The sequence below is a fragment of the Typha latifolia genome, chromosome 8 (assembly GCF_019914945.1).
Source record: "Typha latifolia isolate L0001 chromosome 8, TyphaL0001v2, whole genome shotgun sequence".
NCBI lineage: Eukaryota > Viridiplantae > Streptophyta > Magnoliopsida > Poales > Typhaceae > Typha > Typha latifolia.
In genome coordinates, this window is record NC_133093.1 from 11651422 (window position 1) to 11673577 (window position 22156).

Genomic DNA, 22156 nt, shown 5'->3' on the forward strand with positions numbered 1-22156 from the left:
AAAATATAACTATTACTTTTGAAAAAAAAAAAGAAAATTCTAAAATACCTCACATTTTATTTTATTTTTTAAAATGAATTTTATTTTATTTTTATCTTAACTTTAGAAATTGGTAATTTTATTGTTCCTATAGTTAACTTAACTCATTTATATAATAACTATTCTTTAAGAAAAACAAATGATAGAATATTTTTGAGGTGTTCAAATTTTCTTAACATAAAATCAGCAATTGAATGATAAATATCTATCTGATATAGGTAAATGATTAAAAAGGAAAAATATATCGTAGTTTCAATTTTTTTTTAATTTTAATGATTAATTAGTTTTGAAAGTATCCATGCGAAAAATAAGTTTTGAATTTTGACAACTATACGTCCAAATAATAGATTTTTAAAAGGGTATAACTGTAGAGAGAGAAAAGGTTAACCAGCCTCCAAGCAAAGATTAATAATATGGCAGGAATAATAATGGGTCATTTCCATTTGGATTATGAAAATTTTAAATAGATGCGAAACTCTTTATTGCCTCCAAGCCATTACCAAGTTGGTTGGATAACAACCGAAGCTTGAAGGAAAGGACTAGTTTTTGACGAGGAAAAAGAAAGGAAGCAGATACTTTCTCTACTTGCCAACCGTTTAAAAGGAGGAGGAGGAGGAAGAAGAAGAAGAAGAAGGAGAAGAAGGAGAAGAAGAAGAAGAAGAAGAAGAAGAAGAAGAAGAAGAAGAAGAAGAAGAAGAAAGACTCTACCCACATCCTCAATGGGCGTCTGCTTCAGTAGTACATATGAAATTCCAATCTCCTCTGTTTCTAGCAAGCCTAAAGAGCCATCTCCACCTCCACCTCCACCTTCCCTCCCAAAGGAAGACTGGACATTGCCGAAGCCGACCGCGTCCTCCACCTCCCTAACAAAGTCGTCCACGTCGACCCAAATCGGCCCAATCTTAGAGAAACCAATGGTTGACATAACCACACTCTTCACTCTCGAGAAGGAGCTCGGCAGGGGCCAATTCGGCATTACTTACCTCTGCACCGAGAGGGCCACCGGCCTAAAGTACGCGTGCAAGTCGGTGTCGAAGAAGAAGCTCGTGAGCCGGACCGACATCGAGGACATGAGGCGAGAGGTGATGATCCTCCAGCACCTAACAGGGCAACCCAACATCGTTGAATTCAAGGGCGCATACGAAGACCGCCAAAATGTGCACCTTGTCATGGAGCTTTGCTCCGGCGGGGAGCTCTTCGATAGGATCGTAGCCAAGGGGAGCTACTCGGAGCGCGAGGCCGCCGCGATATGCAGGGATATTGTGACCGTCGTACATGTCTGCCACTTCATGGGGGTCATACACAGAGATCTCAAGCCCGAGAACTTCTTGTTGGCGAGCAAGGATGACAACGCCGACATCAAAGCTACCGACTTTGGGCTCTCAGTATTCATCGAGGAAGGTGAGTCCTTTCATCGATCTTGCATGTCACACTGACATATGAATTGCGGATGGTTTACTTATGTTCATGTTCCATGAACACAGGAAAAGTTTATCACGAACTTGTTGGAAGTGCTTATTATGTGGCTCCAGAAGTGCTAAAGAAAAACTACGGGACGGAGATCGACGTGTGGAGTGCCGGTGTTATCTTGTATATTCTTCTATGCGGCGTGCCGCCGTTTTGGGCAGGTATCAACGGCTAATACTTCTTACCATCTCATATTCCCGACAAATTAATTAGATTTCCACTCTTTAAAACCCATTCGACTGACATTAAGAATCTGAGTGTCTATTGCAGAGACAGACAAAGGTATATTTGATGCTATTTTACAAGGCGACATTGACTTCAAGAGTGAACCTTGGCCTTCAATTTCCGAAGGAGCAAAGGACCTCATTAGGAAAATGTTGACCCAGAATCCCAAGGAACGAATCACTGCAGCCCAAGCTCTTGGTTAGTAGATTACCTCTATCAGAAACTGAAAGAAACTAATACCATGACAATTAACAGCTCGTAATCACTCAACAGAACATCCATGGCTGAGAAAAGATGGCGAGGCGTCTGACAAACCCATCGACAGTGCCGTACTTGTGAGAATGAAGCAATTCAGCGCAATGAACAAGCTAAAGAAACTCGCCCTGCAGGTCATTTTCTTATAAACCCTGTACCATGTTTCTTGTTCCTTGTCTTTGATATTACTCAAAGCTAGCACGCCGTTGTTATTAATGTCCAAAGGTCATTGCGGAGAGTCTTTCTGAGGAAGACATCAAGGGCCTGAAGCAGATGTTCAGAAACATGGATACTGATAAGAATGGAACAATCACCTTCGACGAGTTGAAGACCGGTTTATCTAGGCTCGGATCACGAGTTACCGAAGAGGAAGTCAAGGCGCTTATGGAAGGAGTAAGATTGCTGGAAGATTGTTGATGTTCTTGGTGATATTTATTTGATGATATCTTTGACATATTGCACTAAATTTCACAGGCTGATGTAGATAAAAACGGGAGTATCGACTACCTTGAATTCACCACCGCCATGATGCATCGACATAAACTCGAGAAAAAGGAGACCTTGATTAAGGCCTTTCAGCACTTTGATAAGGATGGAAGTGGGTAAGCATCATTCTTGCATCCAGAAAGGAAAAGGTAAAAAAAAAGAAAAAAGAAGATCACAAGAGATGATCATTAATATACTCAAATCCATCTCTTTCAGGTACATCACAAGAGATGAACTGAAAGAAGCCATGGGAGAAAGGGGAATGGGAGATGAAGCAACCATTAATGAAGTAATTGACGATGTTGATACAGATAAGGTTCATACTCGACTCTTAATCACTATGTTTATATGGATTAAATCACTCTCAAACAACTGTTACTTGAACTTCGACAGGATGGAAGAATCAATTACGAAGAATTTGAGGCCATGATGAGGAAAGGAAGCTTTGCATAACTCAACGGGAAGAAATTAAAGATGATACTTGTACAATGTTAATCTTGATGCAAATAAGTTTTCTTTCTAACTTATTGTACTAATAAAAAAAATCCAGGAGCAAATCGCAAATGAGAAGCAAGATGAGTGTCATATTGTATAATTACCGAAAGATATAATAAAAATAATATTAAAAAAGACCAGTGACGGAGACTCCATGGCCCGAAACTTCCATCCTGTGAGAGAAAACTCGTGACAAGATTGGACTTGGAAACCACTAGAGATCACTCCATGGCAATTGAAATTTTCAAAAAGACTCCTTCGTTAAGGACTTTTTCATAGTTCTAACTTTATCTCATCGACTTTTTCTCAAACATCACCATCTTTTATAAAAAGGATGTCCAATTAACACGCAACTATTATCATCCTAGCACTATATTGTTATCAATTATCAAATTAGGTAACGATTTTTTTTAAAAATTTGATAAATTCTTTAGAGCAATTCCAATTGGGCTCCAAAATCTAAATTTGAAGTCCGATTGAGCTCCAAGGGCTCTAAAACTAGCTCCAAATTTGGAGCTAGCAATAGTGGGGCTCCAAATTTGGAGCCCCACCGTGAAAATGAAGTCCGGCTCCATTTGTAATTTCAATCTTTTGAAATACTAAAATTACCCAATAATTATTACATTCAATAATTTTAATTTCATTTGTATCTTTTATTAAATAATTTAGTTAGTTAAACTGAGTATATAATTAGTTTTACTAATCAGTTTTTAATAAAAATAATACTATTGAAAAAGTCTCATCAAGACCTTTAAAATAAGTCTAATATTAAATTATTTTTAACTTAATTTAAATTTTAAATTTTAAAATTTTATAAAAACGAGTCTAATAAATTATGTGTCCTAAAATATAATTACTCAAAATTATTTTCAATGTAAATATTAAATATTAAAATATATTAGATATGAAATACATCAAATATGAAATACATTAAAAATGAAACCGGAACCGGTGGCTACGGAGATTACTTATCAAAATATTAAACATCTATTATTTTTATTATATTTTGTTAATTTCTACTTATTTTATGTAACGTAATTTTGATATTTTTAGTTAATGACATGTAATGCTTATTTCGATGTTTATTTCGTATAATGTAATTTCGATGCGTTTAATTAAAAAACTAGTAATTTAAAATTACTTATGAAACTATTAAATATTAGTTTTATTTTAAAGATCTCGATGAGAGTTTTCTAACCATATATTTTTTATTAAAAAATAATAATGCTAAGATGACATATTAAGTAATTTAAAATAACCAATATAATAATATATATTATATTATTATTTTAAATATATATAGAGCCCGGTGCGTTGGAGTGCACCGGACTGGGCTCCAAATATGGAGCCACGGTTGGAGATGATCTTTAAGGGACACTCTAATCACAAAAATTATATGACCCTGGATTTTAAAACTATCACATTGAATATAAGTTGAAATAACCTGAGGTATTAAAGGATATTTTTATATATAAAAGACAGGAGTGTTTTTTTTTAAGAAGAAAAGGCAAGATTGGGTTCATCAACTTTTTTTTTTTAGTTAATATATTCATATAAATATTTTTATTAGTTTAAGGAATCTATGTGGATAACAAAAGGTGTTGCTTAAACAGTTTAATCAGTAACCTTGGATACTAATCCTTGCAATATTCTTTACTCCATCTTGAATTAAATTTGAGATTTCTAACATTATTGGATAAACATTAGACGGATCCAACTTCGCCTTCTTCATCTAATACTTTTTCAACTTTAATCCATGAATAATTAATTACGAGAAGTGTTAGATATAATCTTAGTCTGTCATCGTTCTTTCTTTTCCAACAACCAAATTCTCCTTCTTTTTTTTTCTTCCTGTATATAAATCGTTAGAACTCTCTAGTCTTGCATATATTAAGTCTGGTAATAACTAGCAAAATTACAGATGAAGGATTAGTCACTAATAAGCATTTAACTTCTTTTTTTAATCTCAATAAATTACATCTCTTTAGTTTGATTCGAAATAAACGCAGAACAGTGCTTGGTAGTTCTCTGTCTGCTGTCGATTTTTTTTCCATCAGATTCTCGTGTCTATCCCTAATTAATTTACCACCATAAACAATATAAAAAACAAGTTTATTTAATTTAGAGATAAACATGACCACATCACCATGCATCATCATGTTTTGTGACACTCAAGATGATATCAATATTTATATATATTGATTTATAAATTTATTTCAGAGTATCACAGCCCATATGTCTAAAATGAAACAGCTTAAATTGCTGAAATTGGATGATCATGACGAGAATTATTAAAAAATTTAAACTGCTCTATTTTCTTATGGAGATGGTTGATGATGGCAAAAGATTAAGTAAATTATTACCCTTAAGATAACTCTGATGGAAGCACCTAACCTTTCATTACAATGCCATTTAACCTACATTATTAAAGAAACACACCATGGTTTAGTTTTTTCTTTCTATTTGCATAGTACCACCTATAATCCAGCTTTAGAGTAAACTATAATTTACCTCTTTATAATTTAGTTTAATTTTAACTTGTTTCTATGTATTTTAAACTTAAGTAGTTCGGCTCCTTAAAACATTGAATTAATTTGGTCATTTGGAAATGTATTAGTACTAATAAATCACCTTGATTCCAATATTTATATCGTTAAATTTGGATAATAAAATATTTAACAATTGCAACAGGTAAACTATAATTTTCTCAGCTTTAGGCATCTTATTTTTGGTACTTTTTAACAAAAGAAAACACTTTTTTCTTTAATTTTAGTTGATGGTTAGTTTAACTGCTTCAAGTCATGTACAGTAGAGAACACTATCACTTGCTTAATCTTAACTTTTGTGTGCTAATTATGGTTGATTTAGACTCTTATTAATACATCCAAAATTATTACGCAGCTCTCACAACCCAATGTCTAGGTGAAACTTCACACTCTCCCCTTTGTCTCTCTAACTTATTCACTATCAAATTCCTACCTATTTTAAAAGCCAATCCACTTGCTTAGCATGTACCACTTAGTAATTAATGACATCAACGCTCTTATTTATGCCATTTAATTTTCACTGTAATTAATCTAACTTATATAAAATTTTTTTTTTTTTTTGACCGGCATTACTAAGAGATTACTCTTCTCATAGCCTACATTAAAAAAAGCCGGACCACAATAGATTCAAACAAAATAATCAAATTTATGAGGTAGAATTCGACCGCTGAGCTACAGTAACCTACATATATAGATATTTTAAATATCAATGTAGTACTGTTTTAGCTAAACTATATTAAATATATATTTTTTTCTGACACACTGTTTTAACTCATTCTGCAAATTTTTTTCCAGAAGTTTCTGCCACTTCATGCATATTTATTAACTTCATCCTAATAATGAGCAGAAAAGTTCTACTGGCTCTTGTGGGCTCCAAAGAGAAGGTGTGAAACTTAAGGTTATTTGTTTTGTTTGAGAATAATGAGATCTAGATCTTGTTTGAAAATTACGAAGATTATTTTAAGCTCAGGGTTAGTTCTTCGTCCCAGAATTATCACTATAGATAGATAGATAGATAGATAGATAGATAGATAGATAATAGAATGTATTAAGATTATAAGTATATGAAAAGTTTCACTCCTATTGTTCATAGGAATTTTTTATTTTATTTTATTTTAACGACTAAAACGGATGACCATTAGAGTATAATAAATGAGCAAACGCAGGCACAGGGAAAATTCAAATCCTGAGGGCTGTTAACACGTCTTGATTTCGTGCAAGAACGTTTGCTTTGTCTTGGTCCAACGGAATCTTCTTTAATTCACGTTTCAACAAACAACGGCCACAGCAGCAGGAGCAGAACAAGTCTGCCGGAGATCTTCTACAACCCTGATTTCATAGATCCGACTCCAGGGCCTTTTGCGTTTTTGCCCCCCCAAGAGCTTTGTTATTTGTTTTTCTGGGTGTATATTTTCTCAAAATTATCTTTCTTTTAGGTTATTTATATTTAGACCCCTCAAATTATTGCATATCTTTATATATTTCTTTGTTCTTAACATTTCTGTCGATCTTTCTTCTAAGTAAAAGGTAAAAGAGTCTAATATAAAAATAGACAATAATTCAATACTTATTAAATATTATTATTATTTCTTTAAACACATTTTTTTGGGGGATCATTTAAGAATTAAAGACTATATGTGAGCTAGACAAAAAAGCTAATTTTATTTAGATATAGAGTGAATTTTTCATTCCAAATTAAACGCCAGCGAGATCGTTCTAAGTCGGCAACCGAGCTGCTTCTCAAAGTCAATTATATCACTAACCTATTTGAGCCAAATTAATAAATCACTAAATAAATTTTTTATATTAATTATTTAAAATTAAATTCAGTCTTATAACCTCCTTGTTGCAACAAGATGATAGCTATTAAAAGTCTCAGGGAAAAATAAGTCCTTTGAAGGATACCAGTGTAATTACCAAATTTATAGGGGTGTAATGCAAACAAAACCCATACAGTGGTACCAGGCAAATAGCACGGGAAGGTAGGTGCACAAAGATGCCTACATCCCGGGATGCAGGCGATCTTCTTGAAGAAAAGTCCCACAGATTTTCTAGCTTCTCATTTATTGCTTGGGCTGGCCTTTCCCTTCTTCCTCTGTTACCTTCTCTTCTCTTCTCCCCCTTCGCTTTCCCCTCTGGTTCCTCTCTTAACGACGAAGTTTTCTATATTACAAACTCCTCTCCCTAAGTCTTTCCTACTTATATACCTCAATTCCTCTACGATTTCTTAATACTATCAAATGGATCTCTCCTCTTCTTCTCCCGTCCCGTCCCCTGCCACTTCTTATCACTCCGTTGACTGGGATGGGAGGCAAAATGGCAGCTTTGGCTCCGTGGCTTGTGAGATGGTTGGGAGGGTTCTTTGTGCTATCCTCACCTGCATCTTTGCTATAGGTTTGCCCCTTTTCTGTTCCGGTTTACTTTTTACTCTCTTTTAGTTACTGCGATGTGAGGGGTTTTCCCTCGATGATGTGCTTTTCAAATGTCGAATTGGGTCTCTTTGAATTAGTTTAAATTTTGTTGAATTTGATGTTTTTTTTGTCCTTTCTATCCTGCTATTGTTGCGTATTTTATGTTAGATGATATGTCCTAATGGGAGATTTCATCTTTTGATGTCAACTACAAACCTGTCGGTCAAGATTCGTTTTTCCCTTGCTTGATCTAAGAAAGATGGCTACTTTCTTTCCTTCGTTATAGCACTAAATTTCCGTGTTTCTTAACTTTGCTGCAGTGGGTTCAGTAGTAGGAGCTGTGACCGGCGCCTTGATTGGCTTGGCAACTGAGAGTGGGCTGTTCCGAGGGGCCGGAATCGGAGCTATATCTGGCGCAGTTTTCTCAATAGAAGTGGTCGAATCATCTCATGATTTGTGGAATTCAAATGAATCAGTTGTAGTGAGTATGGTATGGAGCATACTGTACATGGTAAGTTCTCTAATTCCATAGCAAAATGAGCTAAATTTCACCTCTAGAATCCACCATGTTACATTTGCTTTGCACATCTGAGCGCGGGTATCCGATAAGTAATAGATTGATTAAGACTATCTCGTTCCTTTTCTCATGGCTGCTTGATTTACTTTTAAATTTCATTTTCATAGATGGATATCATTGCTAGTCTGTTGAGCGGAAGACTAGTAAGGGAGAAAGTTGGCCCAGCAGTTCAGAGTGCTGTACAGAGTCAGGTATTTACTCTATCTCAGCTTAAAAAATAAGCGCTTTTATAATGTTGGTAATGGTTTAATATCGTCGTTTGTACAGATGAGTGCTATCAGCTCACCCTTCATGGAGCCTCCTGATTTTTTCGACACTGGCAGCATGGGAGGAATGGCAAAGGATTCCATTGACAAACTCCCAAAGGTTAAAATTACAAAGGCAAATAAAGTTGATATGGCAGTGGAGAGTATGTGTTCAGTCTGCCTGCAGGTTAGTAGTCTTTCTACAGCCTTGCGCGAATTAGATTGATCGAAAGATAGTATATGCTGACTATTGGTTTATTTCTTTCCAGGACTTCCAGATTGGAGAAACCGTTAGGATCTTACCCAATTGTCGGCACACGTTCCATTTGCCATGCATTGATGGTTGGCTCATCAGGCACAGTTCTTGCCCCCTGTGTAGGCGAGATATGTAGATACTACTTGTCTGTAAATCGTTAAGAGTCTCTAATGTATAAGATGCTGTTAGATATCTGGATACTTCTTATTCATCTATACACAGTTCCTGAGCCCTTTGTGGGGCTAGATCTTTGTAGAATGTGGAGCTCCACATCCCACTGTACATCCATTATTCTCCTATATGAACTGATCAGTTTTTTTCAGTTCCGAAATTAGTCCACTCTAAACTTAGTTGCATGAGTAGATTGATTCATCTCTTCTTCCTTCCTTTAGATAGTAACTGTGCAGATCACTCGCAATTTTCTTTTTTTAATCATGTATTATTTTATAAATCTGAATGTGATAAAAGATATGCTGCAGTGGATGATCTTAACTTGGATTTCATCATTGAGATGGTATAATATGTGGAATCCGTAGTTATTGCTTAGAAGTGTCAGGACAGACGATATATATCTATCTCATTGGCCACCATTGATGTAATCACTTGTGGAAATTAATGACAAGGGACTTGATAGCTTTTTATTACTGATGTGGTGCTGGATCTGTTACTATACATTTGTAATCGTTTGCTTAATGAACATAGAGCTAATGTGATGGCATTGGAATCTGAAAACTATAGTTTATCTAAGATTTAACATTGATAGAAGTTCCTAATCCACAGGTGTAATCTAAACGTTTGTTTTTAGTTGATCTCTTCTTCACTCACTCCTTGCACCTCTCTTTATCAGCTGTTCTTTTCTTGGTAGTTATGCGGCAGCATCTAGAAGTTGATATTTAATCATTTGGAGTGCAAAAAAATTATAGTATTGGGATTCGGAAGTATCTTCTCTTGGATGTTTTATGTAACTGGTAGTATTGAGAGAGAGCTCTATCTTGCCATACATCTATTCTAATGGCCCAGTAACTGGAAAAGCTTAGCCAAGAAACATTTGCCTTCAATTTGCTACCTATTCTATTCTAATGGTGTAGAAAGTTGACCTTCACCTTTTATATATACCTTTCTTATAAGCTAAATACATATATTTGATATATATATATATATATATATATATATGCTGGACAACTGTATATATAGCAGTACTCTTGATAAAAAATTTACTAAATATTAATCCCAAATTTTACAAGAGAAATCAAACCTATGACCTCTGTTATTGACCACCAATAAATTCTACATCCTTTTTCTCTTATTTATAGTCCCAATCATAGGTGATGGATGGGTATATGGGATACGAAAATTATGGCACCTAAACTTATTCGAAGTGGCTTATTTAGAACACGATATGCATGCATGAGTGGTTGTAGTACTGCGATGTGGCTTATTTCCCCTTCTTAGAATAGTCAAAATCCATCTTATCCATCCTCTTTATCCAAATAGATTAGTAGTGGAGTATTCAGACACTTATCCAGCTCTCCAAATATACGTTTTCTTTACCTATTCCCGATGTATTGAACACCTGATAGGATAATAATAAAAATATTAATTTATACAAAAATAATGATAGTAGGAAAGCTAACCTTATTTATATATCTTTTCATATAAGATGTCAGTATGCCAATCTAAAAAATATTTTATTATTATTATTCTTATTTAGATGTGATCGAGAATATATGATCAATATGTTGGCACGCATCATCGGATTAAAATATTTTTTGAACTGAAATATTAATTGGGCTTGGCTAAGCCAAAGCCCAATCCATCTACATGTTGACGAATAACAATCACATCACACCATTATGAACCTAAAATTAAAAAAAAACATTTTGATCTAATTTTGGCAAACTTGGCGAGTGTTTTTTTTTTACTAATTTAACCCCCTCAAATTTTATTTTTACGTGTCTACCACATTTTAAAACTTAAATACGAAATTAATTATATTTGAAAATTATTGACTATGTCAGTAATTTTTAAATATAAGTTGCTGATTAAATTAACAATATATATATATATATATGAATATTAAATCCTCTAAAAATTTGCCAGGAAGAACCTTAATACAAGTTGTCGATTTATTTATTCGAGAAGCGACTTATATTTTAAAAGTTTTAAAATTGGAAATGACTTATATAAAACTTACAAAGTTTTTAAAAAAATATAAATTTTTTATATAAATCACTAAATAAGTCAGCAATTTTAAACGCACATAGTCACATATTTAAATTCTAATATATATATATATATATATATATATATATATATATATATATTATAAAATAAGAGCAGACTTAAAATAGTAAAAAACTCGAACTCATGTCCAAAGATACCAGAGTTTGGGTACAAGTCCCAAATAATGCCTAACCTAGAAAACTAAATATTTATCTAGGATCGGCTTGGGGCAGGCTGGACTTGCTAGTGTTGGTGTGGCCCTAACCTACTTGCATCTATATTTTATTATTATTATGGTGCCATTTTATATTTCCTTCATTTATCTCTTTAATAAAGAACAATTTTGTGCATTTTTTTTTAAAATTAGCACCTAAGCTCTAATGTATACATTTTCTAATGTGGGTCATCCTAAGATTAAAAAAATAAAATATGGCAAGCAATCTCACTAAAAAGAGGTATTAATAATTGCTTTATATTTTGGGCTATTTGATGATTGAATCTTATCCCTTTGATTGATCTGATCTGCATTGGTTATGCTTTTTAGTCTCCAAAATAATTTCTTGCTAAGTACTCCAAGATAAATCATGCACATTATCAACATATTCTTCCCAACTATAATATAAAAGAAAATAAAACATGAAGAATCTCATTCAAGCTATGTTAGGCTTTTTTTTTTCTTTCTTTATTTTAAATCTTTGTAATCTTTGCCGATTTGAAATAAAAAAATTTATAGCTATATGAAAACATTATCTAATGTGATTCCAAAGACTATGACAAAAAATTAAATTAAATTTATTGGGCCTCATAGGCTCATATCTTTCCAAGAGGTTTGATATTGATATGATTTCAGTGCCAAGGGTTGCATAAAATAGTTAGCATCCTGCACTCCCAAGTTGCATAAATTAAATCCTATCCAGCAAGATGATGTTACTTGGGGTTGGATTCAAGGCTTGATTCATTTCTTTGGCTGCTTGTGATGGCAAGATATGGTCAATAAATCTGGCTCCTTGCAAGCGTCAAAAACAGGGGAAAGTACCATGAACTTGCTCCATTGTTAGGGTGGCTGCTGCTAAATTATTTGCATGCAAACTCTTTGTCTTCTATATATATATTTATATATATTCTCGTGAATTATTAGTTATTTTGCAATTATTTTACTTCAATCCCACGTTTTAAATCATAGTCGGCGCCAAAAGTTTGACTCTCAGGCGTTTTATATAAATCTTAGAGCCCAATTCAAACTAAGAGTTCATATAAATTATTTCGCTTTTATTTTTTATTTTTATAGTTGTCGAACTTGACTTTTATGTGAGTTCTTAGCATTATAAGATTAATCACTAAATATTTGACACATTCTTAGCGCTAGATGCTAAGGTAGTAGGAGTTTATTTTTCGTAATCTACTCTGCTACTTGATTTTGATACAGTAATATGAAATTTTGATTTTAATCTGTCATTAATGGACTCATCATGTAATTAGGTTGGGTTAAGAGAGTTGGGATGAAGCAAAAAAAAGGTGCAGTTCTTAGCTTGTTAACTTACTAAAGGACCAAGAAAGGAGAGTTTTTAATGATTCTTAATGATAGTAAAGACTCTTTATATATCTTAAAGGTGATTAGTTAATGCAAGTTGCATTAAGTTTCTTCATTGGGAAGAGAGAGTTGAATGCTTAGGGATGAAGTAGTAACTTTTAATTTGAAAGTAGTGAGTCTCCTATCCTTTAAATAAAATGTCTTATTCAATCTTTATTTGTGAATTTTTTTTAAGTATTGATTTATGTGTAATTGTTAGTTCTTCTTTCATTGATAGATGGGTGAAGATAACTTCTTTTACCGAAATTATGAAACTTTTAATTTTCATTAAAAAAATTATTGTTTAACCGATTGATGTAAATTAGAAGGGATGTTTAATTTTTTAGCATTAAAATTGAGTCCATGAAATAGTTGCACATAGATCAGAGTCAAGTGCCCCTGTAGATTAGAATCTAATTGCTCGAATCCTTACAATATTTTTTCTTTTTGTCGAGAATTTTTTCACATCAGAGTTTTTTTTACTGCTCTCTCTCTCTCTCTCTCTCTCTCTTGTTATCCACCTCGTCGCCGTCCATCACACACCTTACTATCGCACTCTTCACGAGCTTCTCTCCCTCATCGTCATCCTCTCCTCGGTCTAGGATCCTCCTACCTTGCTATCATGCCTCTTTATGGTCTCCTCTCTTGCCATTCTCGCCTCTCCTCCAGTGCCGAGTAACACTATCATCCTCATTCCCTCCTCAGCGCTGGCTATCCATTCGTGATCTTACTCCTCTTAATTCGCCATCTCCTTTCCTTCCTTGGCATCGACTCCACTGTATTCGTTGCATGTACTTAGTCCCTAAGCTGTGACTTCTCACCTTGCCACTAATTCCATTCGATCACAAGGATTCTGTACATATATGTGTACACGTATGTGTTTACCTATGCGTATTTATGTGGATGTTAATGCCAAATCCGCCCCCACTATCTTTCTCCTTGATAGATTCATCTTATTACTTTTTTACTTAATCTAAGTTTGGTTCTATTGCTTAATTTCGCAGGTCGGTGTGATGAGTTTTCTAGTGGTTTAGATGTAGCATCTAACTTCGTTCCTTGTGAAGCCTACATTTCTAGAGGTTGGTATTACACAACTCTTGTTGTTCTAATTTATTGTGCTTTTGTAGTTGGCTTAGCAATAGGCTTGCTTTTATAGCTCCTGGAGTACTTGTATTTGATACTCTACCTCATTATGATAAGTGTAGAGCTTATTATCAGGCCTCCAACATTATAGCCTTACTTCCCCCAGTTCCTTCTATATTAAGTTGTAATCGGTCATTTACACCTTAAGATGTCATCAATTTAGGAACTTTCACTAAAAAGAATTCCCGAAATGAAAGTTTAAGAATGCACTTTATGGAAATTTTAAAAACCCAATATATTAAAAGAACTTTAGATCCAACTCCTATTACCAAATAATAAAAGAATTGGAAATGGTGCCAAAAAAGCCTTCAATTGCTGGGTCCATCAAGACTGGGTCACCCCTGGTCCATTTTCTTTTATTACCTGACATGCTTAATATGGAATAATTGGGTGTAGAATTGGGGCCAATTCCTAATCTTGTTTTGAGAAAAGTAAAATTGGGGATTAGACCTCAATTAGACTGGGTCAATTCCTAAATTTTCTTTTTCATTTTGCATTCAATCAGATTAAGATGTTTAACGAGAAAAAAAATTAAGGCAACCATAATTTGATTAAAACAATGGAATGTTTTAATTTGTGGTGCTGAGGTGGAGGTGATTAGGCTAGGAGGAAACTAATCCTGTTAATTTATGGACCATGTTGTGGAATTAGTCACTAATTTAGTCAACTAAGAAGAACATTATGAGTGGTCTTAGGAAGGGAAAGAGAGATGATTTATATTCTCACAACCATCTTAAACTTGTCCCCTACTCTATCCATTTATATCTTTTCCGAATCACCTTTCTCTACTCCATCCTTTGGGTTAAGATTGGTAGAGCCCATTTCGAGTATTGTGCTTTGCGTTTTGTCTACATAGCAATTGTTAGAGAACTCTCCTTTGTGGCCATCGCTAGTGTGATCGAAACCCAGAAGAAGAAGAAAGAGACCAAAAGTAACCTTTCTCTCTATTGTTTGATTAGTGGGTATTCAGATCCAAGGCCTGCCTTTTAGATTGCAGAAACTTGAACACGACTAGAAAGGTGTGCCTTTTTCTTTTTTTGTTGCTTTACTATTGGTTTTTTGATGCAGGAAAGGAAATTTATTTAGCTAAATAGCGTGTTTAATGTCAATATTGTAGGAGAAAGGAAGTGGGTCTTACCTGGTTTGATTGCTGGATTCATATTTGAGGGTAGAGTGAAGCTGGGAAGTGGTTTCTTTAGTCCTTTTTTTCAATCACTAGGTTCTTCTTTTGATGCTGGGTCGTAATTCCATCTGGTTTGGGGTGGGTAAAGGTGTAAGTTTTTTGGTTTTCTTTTTCTTTTTCGTTTTCTTCTTCTCCTTGCTCTTTGGGATAACATAGTAGGCAATGAAAAGGAAGTGAATATTGACCTTGGCTCTTATGATCCATAGCGTGGGCTAGTTTTCTTGTTTTCCTTCTTCATTTATGTACAAAAGGAAAGGGTTGTAAGAAGGAGATATGATTTGATAATATAGGGCATCTTTCTTGTTTTCTTTTTCCTAATTTCAGTTGCTTTCCTTGGGTGCCATGTACTTATGCTTGGTTTCCACATACAGGGAAGGAAGAAGAGAACTAGGATTAGATGTCTGCTAGAAGTCGGATGCAGTGCTGCAAGTGAGATGAGGGATGCTTGCTGCTCTAATGAAGGCATTGAATTCCTGCTGGGCGCTGGGTCGGTATGCCCGGGTGGGCTCCGATGCCGCAGGCCGACAAGAAGGGCTTCTCTGGTACAAGGATGCCGGCCAACACATGCATGGCGAGTTCTCCATGGCCATAGTTCAGGCTAACAACTTGCTTGAGGACCAGAGCCAGATCGAATCTGGATTGCTAAGTTTGCGCGAGTCTGGGCCATATGGGACTTTCGTGGGGATCTATGATGGACATGGAGGTCCAGAGACGTCTCGATATATCAATGATCATCTCTTCCACCATCTGAAGAGTAAGGTTCTGTAGTTCAATATCAAATGCTGATATACTTGTGTTTTTTTTTTTGCTTGGCTTAGTCTATTCATGCTGAAATGTCTGTAGTTTGTATCAATGCTAGTTGTTCTTGAGAAAATTGAAAAAAATATGCATATGTTTGTCAAGTAGAAAATCATGCTAATGGTACAACTACTCAATTTATGTCTAGTTTCTCATAAGGACATATGCTCTTTAATCTGATGTTAATCATCATTAACAAATCCTTTCTCTGGCTGACCCTATGTAAGTTGAGATTATGTATCTGTTTTCACTTGTTTTTGTATTTCTACATTACTAGGATTAGTAAATATGCATTACTAATTCTTGAAACATACTTTAATGATGCCAATTTCACATTATGCAGCACCTATGAAATCTTAAATAGTTAAACAGTACTATCCAGTGTCAATATTGTCACTTTTCAGTGTATGTTGATGCAATTCTTCACCTCCAGTCAGTATGTGATCTCATGATAAAGCAAACTCTCTGCAGGATTGGCATCTGAGCAGCAATCCATGTCAACAGATGTTATTAGAAAAGCATTCCAAGCTACTGAAGAGGGGTTCTTCTCTCTGGTTACCAAACAATGGCTTGTTAAACCTCAGATTGCAGCTGTTGGCTCTTGCTGCCTAGTTGGTGTAATTTGTAATGGGACCCTCTATATTGCAAACCTTGGTGACTCCCGTGTTGTTTTAGGGAGGCTGGTGAAGGTGACAGGAGAAGTTCTGGCAGTTCAGCTATCAACAGAGCATAATGCAGGCATCGAGTCTGTTAGACAAGAGCTGCAATCACTACATCCTGATGATTCACAAATCGTGGTTTTAAAGCATAATGTTTGGCGCATCAAAGGCATCATCCAGGTAACTTTCTATAATTGGTGGAAATTTGACTTAGCTTGCCACTTAGGTGAAGGAAGCTTTACTCTTTTCCTAAACTACAATATGAATTTGAGAGAGATTATTCTTCTTTTGTTTTGGTGGCACTAAGAATAGTTGAAGTATGTTTGATTTGTGTTTAGGATGTCTAGAGTGAAATCAATGTCCTTCAGATTTATTCTGATTGGACAAGTTGATGTAGAACAAGACACAATGGAAATTTATAAATTTACAGAGATTCAGTCCCCCTCGGAGGGGATATCATATGTATTCTGTAGGTGTGTTTATCTTGCTGCATTACTGTTGATTGCTGCCTTGGTACAGTAGATCTCAGGAAGTATGTCTCGCAGGTTTCAAGGTCAATTGGAGATATATACCTAAAGAATCCAGAATATAACAGGGAGCCTTTGTATGCCAAGTTTCGCCTTCGACAACCTTTCAAGAAGCCAATACTCAGTTCTGAACCTTCAATTTCTGTACATCCATTACAGCCACATGATCAGTTTCTTATATTCGCCTCTGATGGGCTATGGGAACACCTCACCAATCAGGAAGCAGTTGACATCGTCAAAAATCATTCCCGCAGTGTATGTTTCCCATCTCAATTTTTGCTGTATATGTGTTCTAGATCCCAGGTGTCATGGCACTAGAAATACGTAGTTTGGTTCTTTCTTGGGCAAGTTTAAAGTCAATCTTGTTCTCATTTACTATCTGCAGGGAAGTGCTCGGTGTCTTGTAAAAGCTGCACTGCAGGAAGCAGCCAAGAAAAGAGAAATGAGGTACTCTGATCTCAAGAAGATCGATCGTGGTGTACGAAGGCATTTCCATGACGATATCACTGTTGTAGTTGTGTTCCTTGATTCAAATCTCATAAGCAAAGCTAGCTGGAACAAAGGTCCCTCTCTTTCTCTACGAGGGGGCGGCATTACTCTACCCGCAAAATCTCTTGCACCATGCACAACTCCTACATAACTAAGTAATCCTTAAACAAGCCAGCTCATCTAGTCTCATGTGTTCTACCTGATTAAAAGCACAGCTGCAAACTTTGACGCCGACGTTGAATAACAGGAGATGGTGCAAGCAGCCATGCCTGTCCAAATCCAAGTTAGTGATGCACTGTGTCTCATGCTTATAAACCTGGGGCAGATCCCACTTATTAGTGTAATAGGAAGATCAAGATGAAGCTAGATTATTTTGTAGCATTTTTTTTTTAAACTTCTCCTTTTAATAATTCTATCCTCTTCGCCCACTGTGTTCTAGTGGTTGTAAATTGTTCAGAACAAGGTTCACAAGAATATTCTTATCAACTTTTTTGCTTGGTTTCTTACTATGTTTCTTGATTACCAACTGAATGCTTGTTGCAGAAAGCCAATTTTGAATCGAATAGGAATATGATATCAAAAGGCTTGAACGTTTTTTCATGCAGGTTGCTCCAAGTTATGGGGTTTTTCTTTTTCTTTTTCTTTTCTTTTTTATAAGATCTCCCGTGCCAACCTTATCTTAAGATAGATATATCTCCATTCTCCAAGATGTCCAGAAAGCAGCGTAAGAGTTGAGATAACTGCTGATGCAACCTCGACAGGAAGCAAGAGATTGGAAAAAATAGATAGAAGTGTGAGGCTGACGACTGTAACATTGTGGTTGAATATATCTATTAGGAGGGTTACTTGTGCAATCTACTATATATATATATATATATTAGAAAAAAGGATAGCTCTTTGTCTACTTTATGAGTTATGACTAGCTTCTGAGCTCACAATAGTTCACAATCTATAAAATAAAATTAGTAAGGGAGTGTAGGAAAGTTGTAATTTTTATTTTTTTGAAAAAAAGTTATAATTAGTTGCTCCTTCGGCGCAAATCTCAAAGCACACAACTGGTATGACCTGTGCCCCTCCATTTCCCAGAGGGGATCCCTACTATGGGCTGATGGGCATCATCAAAATTTTGCAGAATGGTACAGGAATCCATTAAAGAAGGGTGCAAATTGTCCTGTTTCCCTTTGTTTCATTTGAAAACTTTATATTACAAAAGCACTCAACTTAATGACATCTTAAAGATCCACGCCAGGATTCACACCCTTCAAGATACAACTTGATGAGTTGCACTTCATTTCAAGTCACCCAAGATCAAGTCTTCACATTTTTGAATAGTTAATTGTGTTTAAGGCATCCACCTTGAAGTAAAAGAAAAGAAACTCTTGTGATTCACAATAAGCCAGTTTGGAGATCTCACAAGCTAATTGGTTACGGATAAAAATTGAGATGTAAAAACACAATAGACCAGTTTGGGACACAGATGTCATGGAAGGGCAAATTATGCTGAACAATATGTAAGAGATTTCATTTCAATTAATTACGGACCAAATACAATCAGTATATTTCAGGCCTATCTCAGATACAGTGACCCCAACATTTGTGAAAACAGAACAAATACACTTACAATAACAGCAGGAGAATGAACACCGAAAAAGGGCACGATGTCCACCTGCAACCAATTCTCTACTACTGATCCAACAGCAGCACCCACAGCAAGACTCCCGACAGTGATTACGGCAGCTTTCCCTGCAACACACAAAATTTGTCACCTAAGATGCACAAGCAATTTAGCATCAAATTTCATACACTTGTATCATCATATCGCCGATCTGTTTCCAAACATATGAGTTAACTTATAGTAATTCTGACTTTGGAACTACTAGCCTAAACCGAGCAGAACACTAAATTAGTAAAGCTATATTACCTAGGCTAATGTTCTTCTTTGTCAAAAAGTACAATGAAGCTCCAAATCCTGTTGCCAATATTATTCCAGGAACATCAGCACCTGAATATGTGCCTGGTAAGGATGTGGAGGTTCCAGTAACAAATGTAGAAACCATCAATGCTCCATAAACGCCTGCCTGGATGCCCAAAGTGCTAGAAGATGGCGACTCAACTGAAACAGGAATATTCCTTACAGTTGCCTGCATCCATTGTACCATAGATCCTGTTCCTGCACTTGTCACAGATTTAACATCAGCATAACGGATGCTACTGTCAACAACTTTGCCAGCCCTGCGTTGTGACAAACTCTGCATAAGCAACATATCGTATGCTGCCTCAACCTGAAACAGAATATATAACACGGTATCAGATATGAATGCGGGGAGAAGTAATTTGTCAATATATAGATACAAAGAACAAGTACTTTCAAGTTTCAAACATGTTACACTTTTCTCGAACTCCAAATGATAAGCTAAAGTAAATGTTTTCATTAAGTCCAACCTAAGCCCAAGCAAATGTTTCGTTGTAAAATAAAAGGAATCATCTTGTCATTTGGATTAATACAATCATCAACGTATTTCAAAAATCTCTAGGTCTCAACTGTTTTATGGTATTAAGATCTCAATGCTTTCATGGTGAAAGCACGAAAAGGTAACTCATGATCAAATCATCTCAATGCGACCTCAGTAGATAGATAGCATATATAATTGATTCTTAATAAACTCAAGGTAAATCCAGTACATTGGTTCTAACAAATATAATTAGAGTAACCCTGAGGTTATGCCCGGGTCTTTTCCCTAATTAAATAATAGTAGCCAATTGTACAATTCCCGGAACTTTCAAATTAGGATACCTTCCCTCTAATTATTTATAAGAAATTTGCAGGATTCCATCAGAATCTCAATTGAGTGAGACATCACCCAAGACACCCTCAAAAAGAATACATCTTCCAATTATTGCTCCATCCGTCACTAACTTGACACCAATTTCTTCGCTCCCAAGCAAGAAACTACCAATTCAGATTTTGAAAGGGCGTAGAAAGAATTGAAGAAATCAAGAACAGCAATTTCATCTTTTTCTAACCCTAATAACACCAAACAAGAGAGCTCAACAACGGGGAAACAAACAAAAAAAAAAATCCCAATATTTGAAATGAAAAGAGGAGATCAAGGGAATCCCACCTGGGCCACGGCCTCTTGGTCATCCTTGCAAGAGGCGATGATGGCGTTCTTGGCTCGGAGGATGTCATCAAAGGACGCGCCTTCCGAGACACCGAGCAGCTTCATGGCGCCCTCCATCGACATACCGAACGGCGCCGAAGAGTCATCGGCCCTCGACCCGGCGGCCGGCGGAGGCGAACGCCGCGGCACGGCGATCCCCGGCGCCAACCACCGCCTCCTCCTCCACACGTGCGCCGCGCCGTGGGGGACGTGCCGTGCGGCGACGGGCTTCCCCTTGGCCAAGGCTGGCTTCTTGTGGAGGATGGAGCCGTTAAGCGAGAGCGCTGTGGCCATTCGTTCTCCTCTCTCTCTCTCTCCTCTCTCTCTCTCTCTCTCTCTCGCTCGCCCGAAGAGATTTTTATGCGGCTGACTGACGCGAAAGGTTTGGAATAAAACCTAAAAAAATAATAATTCGACTATCAAGCTTGATTTTGAATTACAGAGAAATTAAAATATTATATAATGCTTAAGTTGGGACCCGGATTAAGGAACCATGGGAAAATTGCAAATAACATCTTATATTTTAATTATATTACACGCAATTTTTTTATTTTTATTATATATAAATAAAACTTAGTAAAAATAACAATATTGAGTGTTTTTATATAAAATTTTTAAACATGATCAACTCTTAATGGATCGAATCCAAGTTCAATGAAACTACACAAACTATGATTCAATTCTGCTACCTATCCTACTAAATCTCTTTAAAGACTCGCACTATTAATGCACTATTAATGGGTGGATGGAAAATAAAAAAAAAATCCTAATGGCGGAACGTGTTCTGATATTTAGGAAAAGGTAAGGTGCTATTTTGCAAATAGTGTAGATATAATGATACAACCGTAAAATTGTTAGAATGTAGGGTGTTATGTTCAAATCTCCTCAAAAATACTTTAATCACACAAGCACGTAACCTAAAATTTAGTGCATTAATAGTTCCTTACCTCCTTCCTAATTACAATAGATAGGTTAAATTTGGTTGGCATAAGCTTGATTCTTGGATCCCAGATGGTTATTATATGTTACTTGTAGCTGTCCAAGTTCTCTACTTGTCAAAGAGTATGGCGTAAAAGACTGCACTTAACGGAAGCCAACGAACTAAGACTCAGTTTTGGAAAGTGACTTCTTCGTTCTCGCCTAGAGTAGCAACGAGAAGAATCAAAGGCCAATGGCGTAAAAGACTGTTTCTTATTGCTTAAAGCAATGCATCACTTTGGTGAGTTCTAAGCCAAAATGGGTTTCTAGTCTGGTTTTTATTAAAGACCACAAGGTTGTTATATTCCTGTTGTGCTATGAGCATCAGTGGAATCCAAAAGCAACAGAGAATAGAACTCCAGAGAGATGTAGGTTTGAACTTTGAGCCAGGTTAGCTGAAAAATGTGCTTAATATCAATGCTA

At 35.7% G+C, this 22156-nt stretch overlaps 4 protein-coding genes across 7 annotated transcripts; 3 read left to right on the forward strand and 1 right to left on the reverse strand.

The window, feature by feature from the left end:
• The first annotated feature begins 459 nt into the window (after positions 1–459).
• Positions 460–3046, forward strand: LOC140794175 (calcium-dependent protein kinase 29-like). The gene is made up of 8 exons (XM_073146083.1): positions 460–1440; positions 1524–1667; positions 1777–1929; positions 2005–2120; positions 2212–2379; positions 2461–2588; positions 2689–2788; positions 2866–3046. Exons 1-8 carry the CDS (start codon positions 759–761, stop codon positions 2923–2925), a joined length of 1551 nt encoding a protein of 516 aa, XP_073002184.1. The 5' UTR covers positions 460–758; the 3' UTR covers positions 2926–3046.
• Positions 3047–7508: 4462 nt separating this feature from the next.
• On the forward strand, positions 7509–9324 carry LOC140793167 (NEP1-interacting protein-like 1). The gene is made up of 5 exons (XM_073144504.1): positions 7509–7907; positions 8245–8435; positions 8609–8692; positions 8769–8933; positions 9016–9324. Exons 1-5 carry the CDS (start codon positions 7754–7756, stop codon positions 9136–9138), a joined length of 717 nt encoding a protein of 238 aa, XP_073000605.1. The 5' UTR covers positions 7509–7753; the 3' UTR covers positions 9139–9324.
• A 5295-nt stretch (positions 9325–14619) lies between these two features.
• On the forward strand, positions 14620–18103 carry LOC140794422 (probable protein phosphatase 2C 28). Of its 4 annotated transcripts, XM_073146440.1 has the most exons (6): positions 14771–14957; positions 15056–15209; positions 15493–15875; positions 16391–16758; positions 17124–17360; positions 17491–18103. In XM_073146440.1, exons 3-6 carry the CDS (start codon positions 15563–15565, stop codon positions 17743–17745), a joined length of 1173 nt encoding a protein of 390 aa, XP_073002541.1. In that variant the 5' UTR covers positions 14771–14957; positions 15056–15209; positions 15493–15562; the 3' UTR covers positions 17746–18103. The 4 variants fall into 4 exon arrangements, with proteins under 4 accessions (XP_073002540.1, XP_073002541.1, XP_073002543.1 ...); XM_073146439.1 differs by lacking the exon at positions 15056–15209 and having other exon boundaries at positions 14620–14957; XM_073146442.1 differs by lacking the exon at positions 14771–14957 and having other exon boundaries at positions 15060–15199.
• Positions 18104–19089: 986 nt separating this feature from the next.
• Positions 19090–21148, reverse strand: LOC140793254 (protein CHAPERONE-LIKE PROTEIN OF POR1, chloroplastic-like). The gene is made up of 3 exons (XM_073144628.1): positions 20717–21148; positions 19516–19876; positions 19090–19337 (listed from the first exon to the last, which is right to left on the reverse strand). The coding sequence occupies exons 1-3, from the start codon at positions 21047–21049 to the stop codon at positions 19162–19164; spliced, it is 870 nt and encodes a 289-aa protein (XP_073000729.1). The 5' UTR covers positions 21050–21148; the 3' UTR covers positions 19090–19161.
• Between the last annotated feature and the right edge of the window lie 1008 nt (positions 21149–22156).